Source organism: Podarcis filfolensis, assembly GCF_964270895.1.
Source record: "Podarcis filfolensis genome assembly, chromosome: 2".
In the NCBI taxonomy this organism is placed as follows: Eukaryota; Metazoa; Chordata; class Lepidosauria; order Squamata; family Lacertidae; genus Podarcis; species Podarcis filfolensis.
Genome location: NC_139605.1, coordinates 27,432,632 through 27,456,714, shown reverse-complemented (window position 1 = coordinate 27,456,714; position 24,083 = coordinate 27,432,632). Strand labels below are relative to the sequence as shown.

The window sequence follows — 24,083 nt, the reverse complement described above, 5'->3', positions numbered from 1 at the left end:
AACCACTAGAAATCTGAGGTCAGCATTTGCGCAGTATTTGTTTATCTGGGCAGAAACTCTCTCTCTCTCTCTCTCTCTCTCTCTCTCTCTCTCTCTCACACACACACACACACACACACACACACACTGTCTGATACAGCAGATTTGCACAAAACAGCAGTAAAACATTAATTTTAAAAATATGTCTGTGTTGGTCCAAGCTGTGGTCAACTAAGTTTTACTCAGAGTAGATCCACTGAAATGAATGACCATGATTAACTTTAAGTATAATGGGTCATAATGGGTCTACTCTGAGTAAACAATAGTTGAATACAACCCCTGAGGTCTTTGGGCATGCATATTTGTTTACCTGCTCAGGCACACACCTTTTATCCCCACCCCCAGCAGTTTGCACAAAACTGCAGTATGCTAAGGTTAATGTGTGTTGCTCCAAGACCCACAAGGATTTGGAGTCACTCAGATCTCCTCCCCCGACTTTTAATTCCCTACCTCCTGTACCTGCAAAGGCAAGGTTTACTTTAATTTTGAATGCAGATGTTTTGCATGATATCTCTTCTGATAGAAGAGGATGATGGCAACAAAATGGAAGTAGGGGTGTGTGGTGACAAATCGCACTGCCGAAACATCACCAGAACCTGTCCACATAATGAGCTCCAGTGTATCCATGCTCAGGTAACAAGCAATTTTATATTGGATTTACTTCCCCTTTCCGATTTTCCCTGGTTCAGGACAATCCGAGTTTACTGTTGGAAAAACTGCATATTGTCAGTTGGATGAGGAGGGTGTCATGTGCGCAACACCCTCCGAAATCAAGTCACATACCTCTTCAAATCCACATTAAGCTCCCATGTGGATGAGCTGTTGGGCTATAGCTAACATCACCAAACATAATTATTTATTAAGCTTTCTTTCCTGTCTTTCCCAGGGGTTCAGTTTGGATTTGGATATACCCTTGCCTTATTTTATCCTCCTAGGAACAACTCTGTTAGGTGTGCTAGCATAATAGATAAGTTGCTGAGTTGCCCATGGCCAACTGGGGAGTCATACAACTCAGCATCTAATTTAAATAGAGTCTCCAGCAGCCAGACTAGCTACCCTGATCCCACAGTTTCCCAGCCCCAGCCCAAAATACGCACCAGCAACCATTGTATAATATAAGAAAAACCATTCCGCTTCACTGTTGAGAAATGCCTGAATTTAGATTCTCAGTCTTATTTCTTCTGATTCCCTTCTTGCTGTCAATGGTTCCTGCTCTCCTGAATTCAGCTGCATACATTTTTTTTTGTTTTAACCAGCTGCAAAATAATCCATGCCATTTCTCGAAATAAAGTTTGCTTCCAGCCATGGAATTGCGTATCTTGTGGGATTTGAATAAATTGTGTCACTGTGCCGGGTGATTAAAGAATGAATAATTTTAAGGAAGTTGGCATCAGTCCTGGTGGGCACCCTGGCATTGGTCCAATTATGCTGGGTGCTGGCACTGGATTGGACAACAGTGAAGCTTAAATGGCAATGTGGAAGTGGTGGCCGAGGATGGAAGCACAGCAGGGAAATGCCCAGAGAAGTGAGTCTTCTCCTACGGAACACTGTGAATTGCCCATACCCACAGTCATAGTAGCGATGTATGGAAGTGAGAGCTGGACCATAAAGAAGGCTGATTGTCGAAGAATTGATGCTTTTGAATTATGGTGCTGGAGGAGACTCTTGAGAGTCCCATGGACTGCAAGAAGATCAAATCTCTCCATTCTGAAGGAAATCAGCCCTGAGTGCTCACTGGAAGGACAGATCATGAAGCTGAGACTCCAATACTTTGGCCACCTCATGAGAAGAGAAGACTCCCTGGAAAAGACCCTGATGTTGGGAAAGATGGAGGGCACAAGGAGAAGGGGATGACATAGGATGAGATGGTTGGACAGTGTTCTCGAAGCTGCCAGCATGAGTTTGACCAAACTGCGGGAGGCAGTGGAAGACAGAAGTGCCTGGCGTGCTCTGGTCCATGGGGTCACGAAGAGTCGGACATGACTAAATGACTAAACAACATGCTGAAAGCTTGGAACAGAGATAGCTTTCATGTATTAGCTGAGTGAAGGGCAGATGAATAAAGAGCAGCAGGCATACAGCCAGGACCTGCATGCATATCCTCCAACGTTTCTCCGATGAAAATAGGGATGTCCTAGGCAACAACACCAACAATAATAATTTTATTATTTGTTGCCCACCGCTCTGACTGGGTTGCCCCAGCCACTCTGGGTGGCTTCCAACATACATAAAAACATAATAAAACATTAAACATTTTTTAAAAAAAACCTTCCCTATATAGGGCTGCCTTCAGATGTCTTCAAGAGGTTGTACAGTTACTTATCTCTTTGGCTCAGGGGTTGCATATGCATTGGACAAATGCCTGACTATACTGGTAGAGGCTTTTGCATATGGATCAGAACCAGAGCATCAGATCACATCAAGGATCCATGAGCAAAGTCCACAGTTCCATTTTTGGATCTTCACCCAATGCATGGAAGTTGTGGATCAACACCAACTTGGATGCCTTCAAAAGGAGATTAGATGAATTCATGTTTTTGAAATATGTCCTGCATCAAAAATATCAGGGTTGTGAATAATAAACGTAAGAAAAAAGTAGAAGGTAACACAACCACAAAATGCTGTACAATACAATTGCAAAACAACATTAGAAGGTATCAACGATATAGATGGAAACTGGCCATCTTAAAAAGCCTGGGCAAACAGATTTTTGGTTTGGCATTGCAAGGTTGGTGACAGCCACCCCTCTATGTGTTGCATGTTTCACAAATGTCATACTAGAAGAGGCTATATGATATAATGTACTTTCCATATTTTAATTTTTTTAAAAATATACACATCTAATCGAAAGCAAGGAAACACTAATGACAAAAATGTCAACCATACACCCCATTCCACCTGGTTTTACATTCTCGACTTCTGCCAGATGCCCAGAAGGATGAAATTCAGGCCAGTTCACTATAATTCTGGCAGACTGGTACCCAAAGATATTTTTACCTCTCTCCCTACTGTTCTGTTCTCCTCCTTTCATTTCAGTCCTCTGAAAAATCGACCCTCATAGCCAGAACAGAACATGTAAATTTTATTATTTTGCAAATTTAATCTGAGCCCTAAATATGTGTTTGTGTGTGTACACAGCAAGGCTAGCCCCAGCCAGAGCTAAGGAGCCAGAGCATGTATTTATGGCAAATAAGATCTGTTGCTATTATGTACTCCCTTCCGAGGCTAGCAGTGAATAGACTTAACAAAGTTAAATCCATTCATTGACATGCTGCGGTTGTTGTACTAGCTTCAGACTTGTGTTACACCTAAATCCCTGTGAGGCCTGGCATGGTTTTGTTCTTCAGAGCTATTAACTAGCCCTTTGGCTCCGATGTGCACTTCCCAAACCCAATCCTTCAACCTTTCCTTCATTACCTTCGATTTCTCTTTGAAAAACTTCCCTGCCACTTGGAATTTCTCCCTGCCAGCCCTTCAGATAGAAAATTTCCAATGGGAAGAACTTCAATGTGCGTTGCAGACAATTTGGTTCATCAGTCACTTGTACGACATGTTGCTAGAAGCCTTGTTTTGTGTGGGTTTAAAGCTAGGCTGAAACTGCATGCTCATAGAACAGAGACAGAAATAGGATTCTTTTATACACAGGAAACAGTTCTATCACAGTCCTTGTTATTTCTCCTACAAAGAACAGCACAACTTATTCCAGTGGGTAAAGAGCTAGGCAACACAGGGGAAGTCTGAGGTCAGGGACCGTGACTAAAAGCAACAGGGGGCCAGAACAAGCTTTCGTTGTCCCATGTCTCTTTCTCATGGATCCAAAAGTCACCTGTCTCTAGACATCACTCAAACTTATTCATGCTGACATCTGTACCTACTGACCTTTGAAAGGCATCCAAACTTGCAAACGCCACACACCACATGGACACACATCCTTGTCCCCTGGGGAAACAGTGTGAGGAGCTGCGTGTCTCACTTTCCCTTTGGGGCATCTGCTGCCATGGTCCATGGTTTCAATGATACAGTTTGGAAAATCAGATATGAAAAGCACGTTTTCAAATTCAGCTTCTGTAAGGTCTTGGGGACTTCCAGGCATACCAGATTCCTTTGCCCAGGTGCTTGTCTCCATGTGGCTGTTGGAATGGTGATAGAGCTGAGCCCCAGGGCTTGTAGGCAACAGCAAGGAAATGGGACGGGCCACTAGGTGAGTGGGGAAGCCAGCCCTACAACTTCTCCCCACTTCCTAGCATCCTTCAAAACCAACCGTAAGAAGGGGGGTTGGTCCTTCCAGCTCCAGCAAAGCATGTTCTCACTAAAGGAGAGCATGTGTTGTGGATGGGGCCAGGCAAAGCACCCCGTAGTTGCCAGGCAGGATAGATTGAAGGAGCCTGGCTTGGATTGGTGGTTGGTGTTGCTGGGGTAAATTTGATGTTGCCAATTTGGGGGTGGGAACAGAGGTTATTTAAACAAGGTTCACAGCAAGCTGCTTTCTCTTTTGCTGTGGGCACCGGATCACCCGCCCGCCCTCCCTTGTTTGGGCTTGTGCTTTGACCTTGCTATGCCTGTCATGGGGTCATCCGCCTTGGTGCAGGGGCCTGGTAGGAATTTATCCATTTCCATTGGCTGATTAGTGTGTGCCATTTGGTTTTTGCCTACTGCGTAGCAAATCGTCACAACTTGTAAGGTTGGTGGTTAGGCACTGGTTTAAATTGGTTCCAAACTACAAGAAAGAAGATTCCACCTAAACATTAGGAAGAACTTCCTGACAGTAAGAGCTGTTCGACAGTGGAATTTGCTGCCAAGGAGTGTGGTGGAGTCTCTTTCTTTGGAGGTCTTTAAGCAGAGGCTTGACAACCATATGTCAGGAGTGCTCTGATGGTGTTTCCTGCTTGGCAGGGGGTTGGACTCGATGGCCCTTGTGGTCTCTTCCAACTCTATGATTCTATGGTTGGTGGAGGGGTATGGATTGGCTGTGCCTGCCCCTCCAATGCTGCTGCTGCACGGGAATTCCATTAAAGGAATTCAGAGGCTTACCATCCTTTCATCCAAACCCCTGGAATCGGGTTTGGGCTGCGTAAGCACCTGGGAGCATGCGGGGAGAAGCTGAGGGTCTGTGCCGCAGCTCCAGTTATCCCTGATCTTGTTCCTCCACACTGGCTTTCGCTGGAATCCGGGAGTCAGTGCTGTCCCCCAAGGCGGGGGAGGGACAGATAGTCATAACCAATGCCTAAGCAACCACTCACAATTTGTATGTTTAATAAAGTTGTGGCCAAAATTATGCCAAAAACCTTAAACAAAATTTATGAGTGATGTGTGAGTTATTGGGGTAGGGGTATTTTGGGGGACCTCAGCACGCAACTGCTCTGCACTGTTCTGTCATGGGGTTGTTGTTTTTTTAATTGACAGTTGCCCATCTGGTGGCCATGGGGACCAACAAAGGTGTTCACTCACACCATGGTACCCATAGGACTAGGTGGATGATCCATGACACATTGAAGTCAGCCATCTTTTTGTCCATACAGTGTCCTTGAAAAGCTACTGGGGACATTGTATAGGGAATATGATGGCTGCCATCATAGGTACATCATAGGACAGAGATCTTTTTCTCCATTCAACTCCCCAGAAAGAAATTCTTTTCTTTTTTTCACTTTCACCTTTTCATTTTTTAAAAAATAATATTTATTAAAGTTTTAAGGGTTACAAAAAGAAAAAGTAAGAAACATCATTTTAAACAAAAAACAATACAACACATCACAATAGGTAAAGAAAAAAGGATAGGACACAAAAGAAAAAAAAACAGAAAAATTAAATCCATTAAACAAAAAAGAAAAAACAAAGAAAAATACAACAAATCTTCCCATTACTTATCTTTCATTAGCTTATTTCCTTGACTTCCTCACACCTCCCTTTTTTGTATTCTAGTTCGATTATCTGTTTCAGCAAATCCTTTCCATCTTTTCAAATTTTTGTCCTGTAATTTATCTTAATATAATGTAACCGCTAGACGAAGAGACTCGCAGAACGGATTCTTTTCGTCTTGCGAGGCACCACTGTATTTAAATACCTTTTTCATTTCATTATAGATCATCTCCCAGAAAGCCTTAATCCTTGGGCATGTCCACCAAAGGTGAAAGAATGTACCTTCAGTCTCTTTACATTTCCAACATTTATTATCGGGCAAATGGTAGATTTTTGCGAGCTTGACTGGTGTCATGTACCACCTATAGATCATTTTCATTATATTCTCTCTTAAGGCATTACATGACGTGAACTTCATACCTGTGGTCCATAACTGTTCCCAGTCAGCCATCATAATATTGTGTCCATCATCTTGTGCCCATTTAATCATAGCAGATTTCACCATTTCATCCATAAATTCTTATGTATTGTCATGCTATGCAGCCACTTTGTAAGAGTATTTTAAAACACTTGTTCTTAAAAAACCATGCTACCATGTGATATCTTTAAACTGCTGAGATCTGTGTCCTACCATTCAGAAAAGTGTTAAATTTTCATTCTCACTGAAGTCCAAGCTGAGGTCATTTTGTTTGAGATTTTATGCAGATTGAATTCCTTAAGCACCCCTACCTTAAAGGAAATCACAGTAGAATATCTTAATGTAGTAGCACTTAGCCCAGAGTTTCACAGATCAGTGAATCCAAATCTGTGAAAACCTTACCAGTTCTAAGGATTTCAGATGTTTTGAACTGTAAATCTTTTGGGAACAACCTTCCCAACCTTTTAAATAAATTGTGGACGTGTTTGTTGATCTGAGCTCCTAAAACAAACAAGCAAACAAACAAACAAAAACAAATGGATGGTACTGGACTAAGTTGGAGGGTCTCTTAAATGAGGGGAATGCCCCTTTCCCCTCAAAAAACACACTGGGGAGGTATGTCTTGGCAGATATATATCATATCAGATATTTCTGAACAAATTGAAATCTCCGGATTGTATCTGTAGGCAGAAAAACTCACTTTTTTCTTCTGTACTGTAGAGCATCGTCTGGTGTGTCTCTCTGTCTGAGTGTGCTAAATGGACCTCAGTGGGGAATATTGCTCTTGTCTCCGCCTTCCTGCCCCCCTCTTTACAAATGAAGCCATCTGAATTCACAAAATCGAAAAAAATACGAACCTCCTGCTCAGTTTCCAGTGGCACTGCAGAAGGACAGGGCTATAGATTTTCCCAGGAGTGAAAAATAATTCACCCAGTCTGCTCGTTATTCATACAGACAGTGCATTAATAATATGGGACCCTGAGATCTCTCCTTATCTAGGCCGGAGCACAGCTAGAGGGATGAGGAGCTGACTCTTTGGATTTAAAATAACATTTTTTCCCCTCTTTCTGTGGAAATAAGAATTGATTGAAAGTACTTTTAAGGAGTTTAGAGAGAGGGGGGGGAAAAACCCGTTCTTTGATACCATCTAAAGTACATATTAGATAAATAGAAAACTATTGGCTTTTTGACTGTGAACAATTTTCACTTGATTCAAGTGCTGATATAGAAGAGCTTCTGAACGCAATACAAAGTATTTACTAAGGACCTCCTCAAAGCCCACTGGAGCTGATGCGCACATTCCCATTAACTTCAACGGGCTTTGAATCAGCTGCCTAAGTATAAAAATTCCTCACCATCCAAAGCTTGTCAAGAAAAATTAGGCCCAGATGTTTCATCTGCGTGTGTGTGGGGGGGAATCTTTCTCATATGTGAGTTAGAGAGCAAACAAATTAAAAGCAACAACAAAATACTGTCTCCTTAAGGAGCAGGCACACATTGCCAGAAATGGCATTAGCCATTTCATCACCTGAGGAGAAAGGGCGAAATCACACCCCTAGCCTGTCATTCAAATCTGCTTCATCCGTTCACCATCCTCTAGTATAGTGGAGCCAGCCCTACCATTAGGGAGAATGAGGTGGCTGCCTCAGTCAGGCAGCTGACCTTGGGTGCCATGTATTATTGCTGGTTGGTTTGTTTGTTTGTTTATCCAGGTTGGGGAAGAATACTTGTGGGGATTTTCTGCATCAGATGCCAAAATAATTTGTTTGGCCTCGGGTACTATGCACCTTGTCGGGACGTGGGTGGCACTGTGGGTTAAACCATGGAGCCTAGGACTTGCCAATCAGAAGGTCGGCAGTTCAAATCCCTGCGACGGGGTGAGTTCCCGTTGCTCGGTCCCTGCTCCTGCCAACCTAGCAGTTCAAAAGCACGTCAAAGTGCAAGTAGATAAATAGGTACCACTCCAGCGGGAAGGTAAACGGCGTTTCCGTGTGCTGCTCTGGTTCGCCAGAAGTGGCTTAGTCATGCTGGCCACATGACCTGGAAGCTGTACGCTGGCTCCCTTGGCCAATAAAACGAGATGAGCGCCGCAACCCCAGAGTCAGTCACGACTGGACTTAATGGTCAGGGGTCCCTTTACCTTTACCTTACTATGCACCTTCTCTGTGGAAGGGCACTGTTTGTTACTCTGCCTCAGGTAACAACGTGTCTTGAGCTACATCTACCCAGCAACCATTGCATCACAATTCCTTCATGGAGCTTTTTACTTGCCTCACAGTGGACAACCTGGATATAGGTAAGTTTCAGATGTCTAATTCCTGAAAATGGAGTAATGGTATACTCACATAGAAGGGGCCGGAAATCCCAGTTTCCTCTGCCTGCTATCTCACGTAGTGCTTAAACCAACAGTCAATCCAGTCTTGAGTCTTACTCCAACTGAGAGTCACTTTGGAGAGTTAAGTGACAAAAACTGGTACAGTCGTACCTTGGTTTTCAAACACCATAGTTCTTGAACATTTTGGCTCTCGGACGCCTCAAACCCGGAAGTGAGTGTTCTGGTTAGCAAACTATTTTTGGAAGCCGAACATCCTGCAGCCAATCAGAAGCCGCGCTTTGGTTTCCGAACATTTTGGAAGCCAAACGGACTTCCGGAATGGATTCCGTTCGACTTCCAAGGTATGACTGTATTTCAGATAACTACATCACACCATTTGGGAATCTTTACCCAATGCCTATCACATTTTTAAAAAGAGAGACACGGTGTAAAATACCAGCATGGTCAAGCGAGGGGAAAGTAGGCACCGTGGAGCAGATTTCAATCTTACTATAATTTGTAAGATATTTATGCTTGTATCCAATCGTATCCATGTGCAAATGGAGTGGATTTCTGTTCATACAATGGGTTTCCCCTTCTCTTGCCCCCTGAAGCCTGCCCGTGCCCCAGAATCTGCTTAAAAAGAGTGTTGGGAACCCTACAGTGCAGATCTGAAGGGGTATAACGGGTGCATGGGGGAGGAGAGGGTGAAGAACTCCTGGTGTGCAAAGTTGGATTTCACCCTTAGAGCCACAAAGGAAGCAAATTTTCCCTTCAATGATTTACGTATCCAACTCACTGTTGCAGTATCTGAAGGACTCACCAAAGGAGCCTGATGATCACATGTATATGCTTCTTTATAAAATACTTTTATAGACAATTTAAAAAAAGAAAAAGAAAAGGAGGCTGGATTCTGGAAAAATGAGAAAGTCAGGAAAAAAAATAAGGTAAGCGTTGCAGGAGTTTCCTAACATAGGGTTGCCATGTGTCCTCTTTTTCCAGGACACGTCCTCTTTTTCTGTCCGGGTGGATTTTTTTTAAATTGCCAAAATGTCTCTGGCTATACTTTCTAGATGAGGCATAGACATAGCTGGTGGTTGAAGACTTTATTTCCTCTTCTCCTGGCCCCCTCAGCAATCTATCACAGCTTCTATAGCCTACATATAGTAGGGGTATTTAAAATGAGAGTTGTCATAGCGTCCTCTTTTTTGCTCTTCAAAATTTTGCAACAGAAACCACCCCTGTCCTTGTGTTAGCCAAGTATTCACACTATGTTCATTACAAAGTCAGGTTGCTGAACTGGTTTGCTGCTGACTTTCAAAAAACATTAATTAAATCTCGTCCACTGTAGCCACTTGAATTATTAATGCATCAACACAAATGAGACAAGAGGTGGCACAATGGGATAATTCTGAAATTTAAAATGTAATCCTGCATTGCCTGTGCACACATTACTCAACCCTTTGGCAGCTCCACTGGAAATTTAGCTGCTGTGCTTACTTCTGAATAGTTACAAGCCATTCTTTTGCCAATGACTAGGGGAACAACTCCCAAGAGATAATGCATTTCTATGCAACAGACTACTAGCATATCATGGAACATAAGGTAAATTTCCTAGCTGAGAAATAATTCACCCCCCGAGAAAACACCAATGAAAATACATCCATTGGAAAATACATCCACAGTTGTGTGGGGCTCCAGTGTGCATTTGGAGATCTCTGCATTCAGGAGCTTTCTTGATCACTCATCTAAATCAAGGAATACTCTATACACAGCATGGGGAATTTCTGTGATATGTGGATCTTTCCTTGACTCACAGAAGAGAACATCTATGCACTTACTGAAGTCTCCAAATGATGGGTGTATGCACGAGTCCCCAGGGTCATTACACATTCATTCACATAAGAAAAGCTGTTAATAATGGAACCACAGAGGGAATAAAAATGTGATACTTTCAGCACAGATGTTATAGATCCATACTGGTAAGTGAAGTACAGTGGTACCTTGATTTACGAACTTAATCCGTTCCGGAAGTCCGTTCTTAAACCAAAGCATTCTTAAACTAAGGTGTTCTTTCCCATAGCAGTGGGGGACTCAATTTACACTCAGCAGAAAGCAGAAAATGTTCTGCTTCCCAGGCAAAGTTCACAAACCAAAACACCTACTTCTGGGTTTGCAGCGTTCTTAATCCAAGTTGTTCATAAACTAAGCTGTTCTTAAACCAAGGTACCACTGTATATTAAGAGAGAGAAATGTTTATTTTTCAAACAAACAAACCACACAGATGTTACACAAAAACAGAACCCAAACCAAGACTGAATCTACCAGTCTGACTGATCTTGGCAATTCACAATTTGAGGTTGAAATCCTAATTCTAGGATCTATAGGATTTACTTCTGAGTAGATATGGTTAGGGTTGTGTGGTCTTTCATCAATCAATTATTAAAACTTTGAAAGAGTGATCACGGCTGATGATGATGTTGTAAACCATATGGCCACTTTAAGGAAACAATCTTATATTGTTCATTGACTATAAGGACAGGTCCATGAATCCAGTGCACACAGTCCTATACGTCATACTGTAGTGGTATACTTGTAAGTTGTATACTCACACAGAACGTATGTGTGTGCTTCTGTTGAGTAGGAGTCTGTGTAATCAGCACTGAGTGGTAGCAGGGGACAGCAATAACTATGCCAAGTTAAAGTGGGTTGCAAATGGCCACAATTTTTTCACTGGCTACAGCTTCTAGAGTTTGATATTGCATAGGGCTAGAATTGAGTCACTAGACAGCCTGGCTGCTGGTGAATACTGCTGTCCAAGCCCAAATGCTAGGATAACATTGCTGGGAATGTCAGCGATCTTGGGCCCACCATGGCACAAACTGCTACTGCACAACCATCCTGAAACATGAGTGCAAGTGCCCCCAAAATGACAGCCCAAGATGCCTCCTAGGGATCCCTCCAGTGAGGAGCAGGATCCATTTACCTATGGATCCAGTCCAATCCCTCCGGTGCTGGCAATGAGAAGTTCTGAGGGGAATATAGAGTGATGCACTTAAACAACCATAAAACCATGTTGCTTTGAGAAAGCCGGAAACCTTGAATCACTGAGCCTAATGGTGAATGTGTATAAAATTCTGTCCTGGCCTGATAGGCTATGGAAGGGTGGGAGTTCTGACAACCACAGTGTCAAAGCCAAGCCTCCTATTTGTGTTCTAGGCATGGACCAGTAGAAGAACAGTCCACCTCAGGTCCATTTCAAAGCCACCCTCCCAGTGCACAGTGCAGGTGGCAGGAAGCTGTCCCAGTTAAGCTGCTCAAAGCAAACCAATATAGATTCCACTCATTCTTATGCCCCCTCCCACCATTGCTTCGTTAGCATTCATTTTTGGAGCATCCTGAGGTAAAAATTGCTTCTGCGGTGTGCTTTTAAGAAATAAAAATCAGCAATGGAAGAGGGCACAGTTTGTAAGTTCAGCAAATTGAGAATAACTGAGCCATCAAAACTTCGTTTTTGTAGATGCTCACGGTAGCTGCAGAGGTCAGTGAAGTCAGGAAGGATGACCAGGTCTGATGCTGTCATGTGTTAGCAGTGAGGCCAGCTCAGGATACAACATGTCCTGGACCACCTCAACCCCTTCCCACTCACAGAACACCCCATTTCATCATCATCATCATCATCATCATCATCATCATTTATTTATTTATTTATACCCCGCCCTCCCTAGCCAAGACCGGGCTCAAGACGGCTAACAACGAATAATAAAAACAAGTTGATTAAAATACAGTTTAAAAGATTAAGATAAAACATTAAAACAATTAGGGAGCAATCTCTTCATAGGAGGAGAAAGGAAAAAGAAAGAGGGGGAGGGAATCAAACTGATTCTGAGCCAAAGGCCAGGTGGAACAACTCTGTCTTACAGGCCGTGCGGAAAGAGATCAGATTACGCAGGGCCCTGGTCTCAAGAGACAGAGCATTCCACCAGGCCGTAGCCAGTGTTGAGAAGGCCCTGAAATTTCAGGGATTTGCCTTGGCTTCTATCAGTAGTGATCCCCTCCACACCACAGTGAGAAGGATTTTGATCGCTCTGTTAGTGTAATTTCATAGAATTTGGACTTGGAAGGAACTCAAAGGGCCATCTAGCCCAACCCCCTCCAATGCAGGAATATTTCTACTTGCCACATTTGTTATCAATACGGAATATTATTGTGATCCTTTCAGCTTGCTTTTTAAACAAAATTCTTCCAACTATTGGCCATGCTGGTGACCGTATGCAACGGCAGCTCTATGTTAAGACTTCTGACTTTCCAAATATTTTACACATCTCCTTGGGTAAGCAAGGTTGCATCGTAAAAGTTTGCACATATTCATAATGCCATGCGCTACTTGCCATCAACACACGACGGTCTGTTCCGCGTCGTCCCGGCCACTTTCCCAGGTAGACAGGAGCATTTTACTGTTTGTGATCTCTCTTCAATCCGATTCTTATTACAACATCTGTGTGCTGCTATAACTTCACACGTCCCTCCTTCTGGCAAGAAAGAGAGAAGATGGAAACCATGGTTAGGATGGAATGCTCTGGATAGGTAAAACAAAAAGAAAAGAAAACCCAAACACCTGAGCATGTCAGTCTTCACCCATCTGGTTCCCTCCAGATGTTTTGGCCCACAATTCCCTTCAGCTCCAGCCAGAAACGTCTGGAGGACACCTGGTTGATGAAGGATGTGTTGGTAGGGAATAGAAGCCAGAATTTTAAAATGTTACCTGTCTCTACATCAACGCAAGCATCTCATGACACACATTTCTCCAGAGCTCTAGATCCAAGAAGAGATGCAGAGCGGGTGAGAAAGGACACTGCCGCCTCCAAGTTCATACTGCTGCCCACTGCAGTGTCATAATGCATATAATAGTGACTTTTGCCACTGCAAGTGAACTATGAGCTGAGCAGCCAACTTCCCAGCAAGCTCACACTTCTCACTTAAGGTTAGACTCTACTGGTTTCAAACACCAATAGCACAATGTGTTGATGTGCAAGCCTTATTTTGCAAACTTAGGAAGTTTCTGATCTCACACTTGTATGTGCAATAGAGGGAAATTAGGCAGGGCACAGGGTTCGTGCACCATCCATAAATTCTGCGTGACCCAAGTTCAAAATGCATGAAGCGCATAATTGCTGGGTGATTAGAAGTCCAAATATGCTCGGTTGCAAGTATTTGTTTGCATTGTTGGTTTGCAGCACTTAAAAAAAAGACAAATCTGCAACACTTACAAAATGACCTATATACAAAATGACCACTTAATTTGCAAACAAAATGAATTTGTCATTTAAGTTGCTGAAAAAGAAATTGGATTCATTTATGCAGTGCTTTTTTTCTGGGGGGTACGCAGGGGTACGCATACCCCTAACATTTTTTTTTTTAGAAAAAGGGCTGCCTTTATCTAATTAATTAAAATGTAGTATCTTCCCAGGGCACCTTAAAAAATAAAACTGTATCAAATAAAAAGCAATATATATAATCACAACAGCTACAGTACAATTGTCTTTTGAGGCTGCAAGGGAGGAATCACTCTGTCGCTCAGGTCCTATTTGCAGGCTCCCCACAAGCATCTGACTGGCCACAGGGTGTTGGACAAGGTGGGTCACAGGCCTGATTCAGAAGGACTCATGTTCTTATGCCAAATCCCGCCATTTCATTTCTGACCGCAGATGGTTGTTGCAATTTAAGGCTACAGTAGTACCTCTGGTTACAAACTTAATTCGTTCTGGAGGTCCGTTCTTAAGCTGAAACCGTTCTTATCCTGAGGCGCGCTTTCGCTAATGCTGGGGCAAAGTTTGCAACCAGGAGCAGCTACTTCCAGGTTAGTGGAGCTCATAACCTGAAGCGTTCATAACCAGAAATGTTTGTAAGCAGAGGTACCACTGTAAAGAAAATAAGCCACCACCTTCTCACTAAAAGAAATCTTCAGCAAAAATGTTTTTAGAGCCTGTCTAAATGATACCAGTGACTTTTTGTTTGTGTATTTATAAATAGCTTTTTATTTATTTATTGGTCATTTGCCCTCTGTGTGTTTCTATTTCAAAATTAAAAAGTTTTGAAGCCAGTCTTAGGATGCATTTTTGGGGTGGGGGTGGGGTGGGGGTTAGAAATGTATTCTACGGTCAAGCTAGGGAACCTTCAGCTGGGAAATAAGCCTTCACTAACATTATCAGAATCAAGAAGCTGACAACTACTCTTCCCAGACTCTAGGGTCACTAGAACTCCTCATTTTTCACATCTTTTTGAGCTGGAGCCTCTGTCATCGCACATTATTCTGAATGCAAATCTAGAAGCATTTTCTAGATAAAAACTGATTATTAATATTTCTCTCAGTCCTGTACTGCAGTAAATACGCCGCAATGTGTTTGGAAGCTTTGGTGGGGAAAGTGCTGTTGTGCTCAGGTCCTGCATTTAGGCTTCCAATGGACATCTGGTTGGCCAGTGTGAGATGCTGGAGTAGAAGGGCCAGTCGTCTGATGCAGCCTGCTCCTCTTGTATTCTTAAGATGACTGTGCCCTCAATTAAAAGCATCTCAGTCAAAATTCCAAGAGTCACGGATCTGTTCCTGTTCCCTTCTTCCTCTGAGAGACCTGAATGGAATAACAGGGCATAACGGTGATGGCCTTTTGTCTAGCTCACTGCATTTTTGCCTCAGAAAAGAGCTGCGTCAGGCCCGAGTAAATATGTTTCTGCACTATACAGGAAACGGCTCCTCTTGATGAGAGGAATTAAATATTAACAATGGGGTCCATTGTGCCTTCTTCAGCTTGCAAACTCATCAATACTGAGCCCCAAGAGTACATGACCTAAGGTCTTTTACCTTAACAGACATTAACCAGCTTTGATTGACTCATCCCTGAAAGCTGAAGGTTTGAATATTTAAAATTGCATAAAGCTTTCCCACACATTAAGGGGTCATTCTTAGCTGGGAGTCTCCGTGTGTGACATTTAAAATGGCTGGATTGGCTTCAGGTACTTTTTCAAAGACTACTTTGTCAACAGAATATTGCATCAAAATGAGGTGTGCAGGGGACCAGTTTGATTATTGTGACATGAATGGCATTGGGGAGATACTCTCTAACAGATACTCTTTGCCTGATTGATTGAAATGTATGCTTTGCAGCCTTCTCTCTGCCACTGCCTTGAACTAGGACAGCCTCTAGAATCCTCTCTGGTACAAGTCCAGTTTAGAAATGAAGAACCCCCCCAGAAATTACCCACCACCCACAAAGCCACTTCCGGGACCTGGCAAGGAGGTGGGGTTGCGGGCTTCACGCCCATCCCACGTGCGCGGGGGCTGGGTTGCAGCCCCCGCGAGAACGAGGGAATCCCGGCCGCGTTGTCCGCCCAGCCAGCCAATCAGGTGGCTGGGTGTGTGTGTGTGGCCTATCCTATTTAGGGCCGGCACGGCCGGGGCTCGCCCTCTTTCGCCACGCCAGCCATCACATGGCATTAGTAAGGAGGGGTTAAGAGGATGTATGGGGTGGAGGAAACGCCATCACCTCCCCCCAAAAAGTGAAGGCTGTTCTGATAAAGGACTCCGGGGGGCGTGGCCCTGTCCGAAGCCTATGGAGGTGTGGGCCTAAGGCATGCCCCCGAGCGGTGACCCGGGGGAGCTCCTAGTTGACGTGCCTCAGCAGAACTCCCTCTTTATGGTGTTAACCTTTCCCGGTCTTCAGCAAACGGGCTGGAGCCAGATAGTCGATAGGACCAATGCCTAAGCCAATGCCTCTCATTCCTGAAATCAATACAGTTGTGGCCTAATTTGCCCTTAATTCTGGTGCCCTTAATTCTGGTGTCCTAATTAACCTTAATTCTGGTGCCCTGTGTCTTTATTTCTCCCTGGTGGGGGGCGGGAACTCGCCACGCAAAGCAGATGGAGAAGACACGCAAGTCTCCTCATGGTCTTCTCCCCTATGGTGAGATGGATAATATTTCTATGCAAATTAATTATAGTAATTTAAATTTCAAATTTTGCATCTGCACATATAAATCAGCACCTGATTTTTTTTTTTTTTTAAAAAAATCTCTGTCCCTGCTTTGTCTTCTTTTCCACATTTCTGGCTAACCCCAAATTGGTCACAGTGTTTTTTTTTTTATTGCACATGTGCACATTTATAGCTGTGATCACTTTGGAAATGAGATGCCAACCCAGCAGGGGGTCTAAAGAAGAAAAAATGCCTGTGTTGAGGTATGGGGTTGCTTAGCTATGTACCTAAGTTGCTTAGGTATGTTTAAATATTCTTTCATTTCACTTTCAATGCCTCCGGTCTCATAAGCGTTTGTTTGCAACAGTGACGGAATGCAAAGCCTCTTGTAAAAGAATAGCCGCACTGACACAGATGAAGGGGCAAAATAAAGATTTTATAAATGTACATTCATGTTTATAGACTTTTAAAAAATGGATTATTGACTCGACTCTGTAGCACTTTCCAAAGAGTCATTATAGTATCTGTCATAAATGCATATTTAGGGACTTGTACAAAAATGTGCATTTATTGACCTCATAGGTTGTAACCACACTAAAAGGTTAAATCATTGTCACGAGTGACAGGGAAGGCGCCTCAGAGCATTTTATGGTCTACTGAGCCATTTCAGCTCCTGGCTGTGTTTTGTAAGTAAGTTGGAGACAGTCTATTGACTTTGGTCGCTTGGGTGGCAGGGGGCAAGCAGGGGGGGGGGACACACAGTTTGGCCCTTACAGAAGATTCATCAGAAACATGTTGAAAAGTATAATGACTTTTCATAGAAACTTGGCTATTCATTACATTGTACCCCTGGGGACTGGGGATCTTCCCTCTATCTCACATACTGCACAGAAACTAACAAAATGGTGTCCGTGATTGGAAAGGGGACATTAGAACTGACACACCAGGTCAGGCTGAAAGACCATCTAGTCTGGCATTCTGGGTGGAATCCAATTGGTGCCTGTTAGAATTTCTGCTCCATGATTGCAGTCATGGGATTGTTGTCATTCACATGACGGTATATGTTTTGACTCCACAGAGGGGGAAGTGATGGAGACAGGATGTTTGTGTTACTGTGTTGCGTGAAGTGGGACTATTGCCTTTGTTCTTTCTTTGCTGTCTCATGCTAGAGAGAGAGAGAGAGAGAGCCATGTTGCAGTGCTCCATGTGTGTTTATATGTAAATAAAGTAGATTAGCCAAAATGCTGAGTTCTGTTACGCATGATGCGCAAACTCTGCGGATCCCTAAGTGTGCCGGTGTCGGTTGACATCGGTCGCTGTGATGTTCAGGCAGAAGAAAGCTTTTGAAGCTCCTGAACAAACGACCAGGAGGGAGAGAACATGCCACTCGGGCATGTGTCTCTGCCAGGGTCCTACTCGAGTGTAGGCTGAGCCCCTGACAGTGCCCCGGTACTCATGGAAGAGCTTTTGGTCCAGTGGGCATCTCTGTCAATGGGAGAGGAAGGGAGGGGGTGTTTGCTAGATCTTTTGCTCGTATTCATGCACCTGCCCCCTCCATTTACACACACACACACACACACACACACACACCTGTTCTGGAAGGGGAAGGGCATTAGCAAAAACATAACATTCTACTCTTTTTCCATTTGCAGAGGCATCTGCTAGATCAAAAGCACTACCCTGGGTGAAAGGATGCCAACTGGATTCCGCCTTCTGTTTCCAATGATATGCCCTTACAAAGCTTATGAGAAAGGGATGAAGGTAGTGCCTATTGCCTGTTCTTTGACACCAGCTACATTTGCTGGCATATGTGGGTATGTGTACCTAATTGCATACATGCAAGCAGGTGTAATTTGTTGAGAGAGAAAGGAAATCTCTGTGGCTATGTGCAGAAATGTGCAAGTGTGTTTGTCTTGGATCATCCCGGTGGTCAATTTGAATCCAGCGATGTTGTCTGTGTGAAAATTCACCAACACCATCCCCTCTCCCAGTCATCTCGCCTCCTATATATTTGCATCAGGGTGACTGTTCCTCTGTTTTGGGGAGGTACTCATCCGTTCCCCCCTTCATGTAATTTTTCTGGCCTACAAAAGACCCCCACTATTTGTGTGTGTGTGAGTGTGTGTGTGTGTGTGTGTGTGTGTGTGTGTGAGAGAGAGAGAGAGAGAGAGAGAGAGAGTTTGACTTAGGGCCCACCACCAGCACATTCCTCCATTGTCTCCTGAGACAGATAGATGCCAACAAGGTGGAAAAGGTCAAAATAATTTAAAGTAGGCACAGCATGGGTGTGGACAAAACCAAGCCTTCAGATAAGGATGTAAGCCACCTCCTCCCCAGTCGTTGGAGTGATCATTTTACGAGCAGAGAAAGGATGATAATTCACTGCTCAGCTGATCTACATAGTAGGGCAGGAGAGTGTGCACAGACATGTGTGCTTGAAAGTGTGGGGCTGTCACACCCATATTTGGTGATGCCCACAGTTGGAAAGTAGCCCTCAGAGAGCTGGCTGGGTGAATGTGGCCCTTAAGTTTAAAAAACCTCGTTATGCATGCATACCCTCCAACATTTCTCCGATGAAAATAGGGACGTCCCATTCCATAATGAAATTTTTACTATTTATACCCCCCACAACTTACTGGGTTCATTAAAAAACTTCCCTATACAGGATTGCCTTCAGATGGCTTGGGAGTCGGATAGCTCCATACCCTCCAACATTTCTCCAATGAAAATAGGGACATCCTAAGGAAAAGTGGGACATTCTGGGATCAAATCAGAAACCAGGACGGCTTCTCTAAATCAAGGACGTCCCTGGAAAATAGGGACACTTGGAGGGTCTGTGCATGCCTGGTCTAGATGCAATCATATTCCACTTCTGCCTCCTTTCTGTCAATTCATGCAGGCTTATCCAACAATTTCATCCAACAAAAACATTTCCCCCTTCCTAATTCGGCCACTTGAGTTTCTATCTTCTGGAGTAATTTCAACAAATATATTTTTCCTTCCTCATACTGTGTTTGTTCAAATATTGAAACAGAAGAATGAGGGTTATACACCCACAAGTCCATCACTAAAGGAAGGACCATTTCCTGAGAATGATTTTGTTTTAATTGGAGGCGAAGACTGAACACCTGAAAATGGCAATTATGCCTCTGTTACAAAGCCCCACCACACAGTGAAATATTTTACCCCTAAATGAGAACCTTCTGTGTGCAGCTGTGATATAAAATATCTCATCAACAGAAGGTTTAGAGCACATGCCTAGCTGCAGCCAAGAGTCATTTCCTCATCATATGCATTTTTTACATCTCCCGCTTTGGTTCAGAGGTAGTAACAGAAGCATATTTTGTATTTCAGAATTATAACATGCCCAATCTAGTAGCAGAGCCAAGCCTGAACGGTAAGCAAACTTTCCCCCTTTATTATTATTATTTTTTTTAAAGTCCTGATTTGGGGGATACACTGTGGAAGTCATTAACTATGACTCAGGTAGAAAAAACATAGAAATTCCTCCTTTTTTTTGACAGTGATGGCAATTTAATAGCATTTGACTCCACTGAGTTACATGGCTCTTCCTGCGGCAATGAGAGAGGTTGTTTATCAAAATGATAAACAAGTTTTCATTTTCCTTCCTTGGCTGCATGAATATGATCAGAAGTCTAAGGCCATCAAGAATTCACTTATTCTGGCCACCAGGCAGACATTAAGCTATTCAGGACCATCTGTGCTTGAAAAGAGTTCTACTTAATGGACCTTCCTAGGGCAGGTCGGTCGTAATGAAGGCATGCGGGTGAGAGAGAGTGCACAAGTTGAAGCAGCAGCTAGTTGAAGCTCCTTGAATTTATAAGTAGAGGCCGGTGGATTCAAGAGGCAAAACATGTTTTCCATTTGAATACTCATAAAGTATTATGATAACCCTTGATTCCATTTGTTTCAGTTGTGACTTGGATGCTTCACATTAGCAGCAATGCAATAGCACGAGTGGATTTTATCTTAATCAGTTGTACTTATAATACTGGAGGGAGGGGGAAAATTTAGAAGAATAGCCTAGCTCAGGGTTAGGTAGATGCAGAGCCAGTCCTACCATTAGGCAGGTTGAGGCAGGTGCCTCAGGTGGTGGATGCAGAGGGCGGGGTTCAGGAATGAAGTGGTGGAGGGTGCAATGTAACCCAGTTTGGGTCCCTTATAGCTTGCTGCCTTCAGAAGGAGGAAGTCCCATTTGCGCATGTCTAATAGTAAGTCATGGGAAGTGGGTGATGCTGTGGGTTAAACCACAGAGCCTAGGACTTGCCGATCAGAAGGTCGGCGGTTCGAATCCCCACAACGGGGTGAGCTCCCGTTGCTCGGTCCCTGCTCCTGCCAACCTAGCAGTTCAAAAGCATGTCAAAGTGCAAGTAGATAAATAGGTACCACTCTGGCAGGAAGGTAAACAGTGTTTCCGTGTGCTGCTCTGGTTCACCAGAAGCGGCTTAGTCATGCTGGCTACATGACCCAGAAGCTGTACGCCAGCTCCCTTGGCTAATAAAGCGAGATGAATGCCGCAACCCCGGAGTCGGTCATGACTGGACCTAATGGTCAGGGGTCCCTTTACCTTTACCTAATAGTGAGTCTGTTCTGTCCTGTTTCAAATTGCATGTGTAGATTAAAATTAAAAAGTCTGGAGAATTCCTTAAGGGGGAAAAGCCCAAGTTACTTACAAGTTCATAAGATGGTCCAAGAGCTGCCATTAATTTCTCCATCCACCCCCTGCCACTCTCCCATTGTAGCTCCCCTCGCCTTACCCCCGCAAAGGGCTCCCCACAATCCGCTTCATATGCATGTAAACTTGCTAAGATATATAAGGTTCTGGAGACTTTTACTAGGGAAAGTGGTGAGCAGAGGAAAGGCGAAGGCAAGCAAGAGTCCCCTCCCTCCAACTTTCCCATGCATTAAAACATACGTGTTTGTTTCTTGGAAAATTAGATGGAAACTCACTAGGTAAAGGTAAAGGGACCCCTGACCATTAGGTCCAGTCATCGCTGACTCTGGGGTTGCGGCGCTCATCTCACTTTATTGGCCGAGGGAGCCGGCGTACAGCTTCCGGGTCGTGTGGCCAGCATGACTAAGCCGCTTCTGGCGAACCAGAGCAGCGCACGGAAACGCTGTTTACCTTCCCACCACAGTGGTACCTATTTATTTACTTGCACTTTGACTTGCTTTTGAACTGCTAGGTTGGCAGGAGCAGGGACCAAGCAGCGGGAGCTCACCCCGTCACGGGGATTCGAACCGCCGACCTTCTGATCGGCAAGTTCTAGGTTCTGTGGTTTAACTCACTAGGTACTTGCAAAATGGGATCCATCCTTCTGCAACAATAGTCCTCAGCAGCCTTAATTCCACAAATATTAGCCTACATGGCTGGTAGACCAAGCTGCATAGTGTGCTAATTGCACACTAAATTGTACACTAAATTAGAGTCAAATTGAACCCAATATTGATTTATGCAATATGTTAATAATTGCCTCGCGGTCTCTATCACCCAAACCTTTGTGCTATGAGAAACCTTGAATTCTACCATTTTCTTACTCCTTTAAGCCTGTTATAATAATCAGGCTTCAGCTATGTCACCGTCATCTACCTCATTAGGAGGGAAGATGCTATTTTGACTAGTATGAAAGCTTGTGATTTATTTTGAGTTCGCAAGACATCAGTTGACGCCTCCACAAAAGATTAGCGTCTTTAGACTTCAAGTCTATGTTCAAGCAACACAACAGTGACATAGACAGAGATTTTTTCCTGTTCATATCATGTTCAGCATGTGCTCTCAGGAAGCAATATGCAATAATGCAATTTTACAGACAGCTGCTGATCTCATGTCCTTTCATGAACACAGTGGAACAAGGCAAGGAAATGCTGAGAAAGATGTTTTGACAATGCACAAAACAATTGTGCACCAGAGTGGCTATGTTAGCAGGGTAACCCAGCTTTTCCTCCATTTGTACATGCGTGCAATTGCTGACACGGATTTGGGCATGTGGGTTAGTTGTGGGCACATAGCTGTCAACTTACAGATTTGAAAATAAGGAACCAGCAGACTCGAAAATAAGGGATCAGCAGCCAAAATAAGGGATCAACAATTACTTTGATAAAATACATATTTTGCTGCGTGCAAATGGCTTTAGATACTTACTAGGTCCATAAATTCCCATATAGCATATATTCAACACAAAAAAACAGCAACAATTTGTTGCTGACAAAGGACAGCTGGACATAGAAAGGGCCCCATTACCTTCAGTAGCTTATTTAAGGGACATCATCAATAAGGGACAGCAGCGGGACATGGCGCTGGGATAAGGGACTGTCCCGCCAAATAAGGGACGCTTGACAGCTGTGTGCGGGCATCTTCTGAAAAATCCAGGATACATAGCAAATGATGGCACTCTTCCCATGAGCGTTTGGCAAGCGTACTACAACTGATATTAACATGTACTGTAAATAACACTGCCAAGACATTGGCAACAAAATACATATAGTACAGAATTCAATTCTGTATCGAATACAGAAGCAGTTCTGAAAATATCCAAAGTAACCTCGGCGTGAGACAGACGAGGCATGATTGATGGAAGAGGATGAGGCTGCCAATGTAGTAACGATTTCAGCAAGCGTGAGCAGTCTAACTAGGCCCTTTGCTTTTTGTTTCTGTTTTAAAATATAGAGCAAGTTGACTTAGTAATTTTTGATTAGTATACGGGATATAAATATTAGGGGCATGCACCAACTACAAGATTCTGTTTGGATCCTGATTCAGCACTTTGAAAAGCAATCTGCCTTGCTCAGAGGTGCTTCAAAGCCTTTGTGAAGTAGACACACATTGGAGAGCTGATAACTTGTGTATATAGAATCACAGAATTGTTGGAAGGGACCATGAGGGTCATCTAGTCCAACCCCCTGCAATGCAGGAATCTTTTGCCCATTGTGGGGCTTGAACCCACAGCCCTGAGATTAAGAATCTCATGCTCTACCAGCTGAGCTCCCAAAATCTGCTTGATTCCACCACCCCTCCTTTCACTATTTGGAAATATATTTTAAAAATGGCTATAATATATATATTGGCTTGACAAAAGTGAGTGAAACTTGCAGATATACCATCTCTTCCAAAACAAACATGAGTCTGACCAAACTGCGGGAGGCAGTGGGAGACAGGAGTGCCTGGCGTGCTCTGGTCCATGGGGTCACGAAGAGCCGGACACGACTAAACGACAACAAGGTTCAGGGGCTTTTGTGATGGACATATTTGATTATTATTTTTTAGTAGAAGGAGATGTCTATGACTTTTTTAAAAAATTGGGGGCAAAATTGGGTAGAATTTGCAGGCAAGATTGTCCATTTGAGAGGCTTAATCCTGCCATTTTTTAAAACAAAGGTTGGCTACAACAGTCTCTTTGAAGTTTTAGGGTGGGTTGAAAAGGAGTAAGTTTATATTCTCTAAAGTTGTGTGAGCAACTGGTGTGAAAAC

The 24,083-nt window shown here is 43.6% G+C and overlaps 1 protein-coding gene across 1 annotated transcript in view; it reads right to left on the bottom strand.

Moving 5' to 3' along the window:
• The window catches only part of TAFA1 (TAFA chemokine like family member 1), a 324,126-nt gene that overhangs the window by 46,685 nt on the left and 253,358 nt on the right, over window positions 1-24,083 (bottom strand). Inside the window, exon 3 of the mRNA XM_083602622.1 lies at window positions 13,019-13,159. Within this exon, the coding sequence (XP_083458748.1) occupies window positions 13,019-13,159 (141 nt within the window). The remainder of the gene's footprint in view (window positions 1-13,018; window positions 13,160-24,083) is intronic.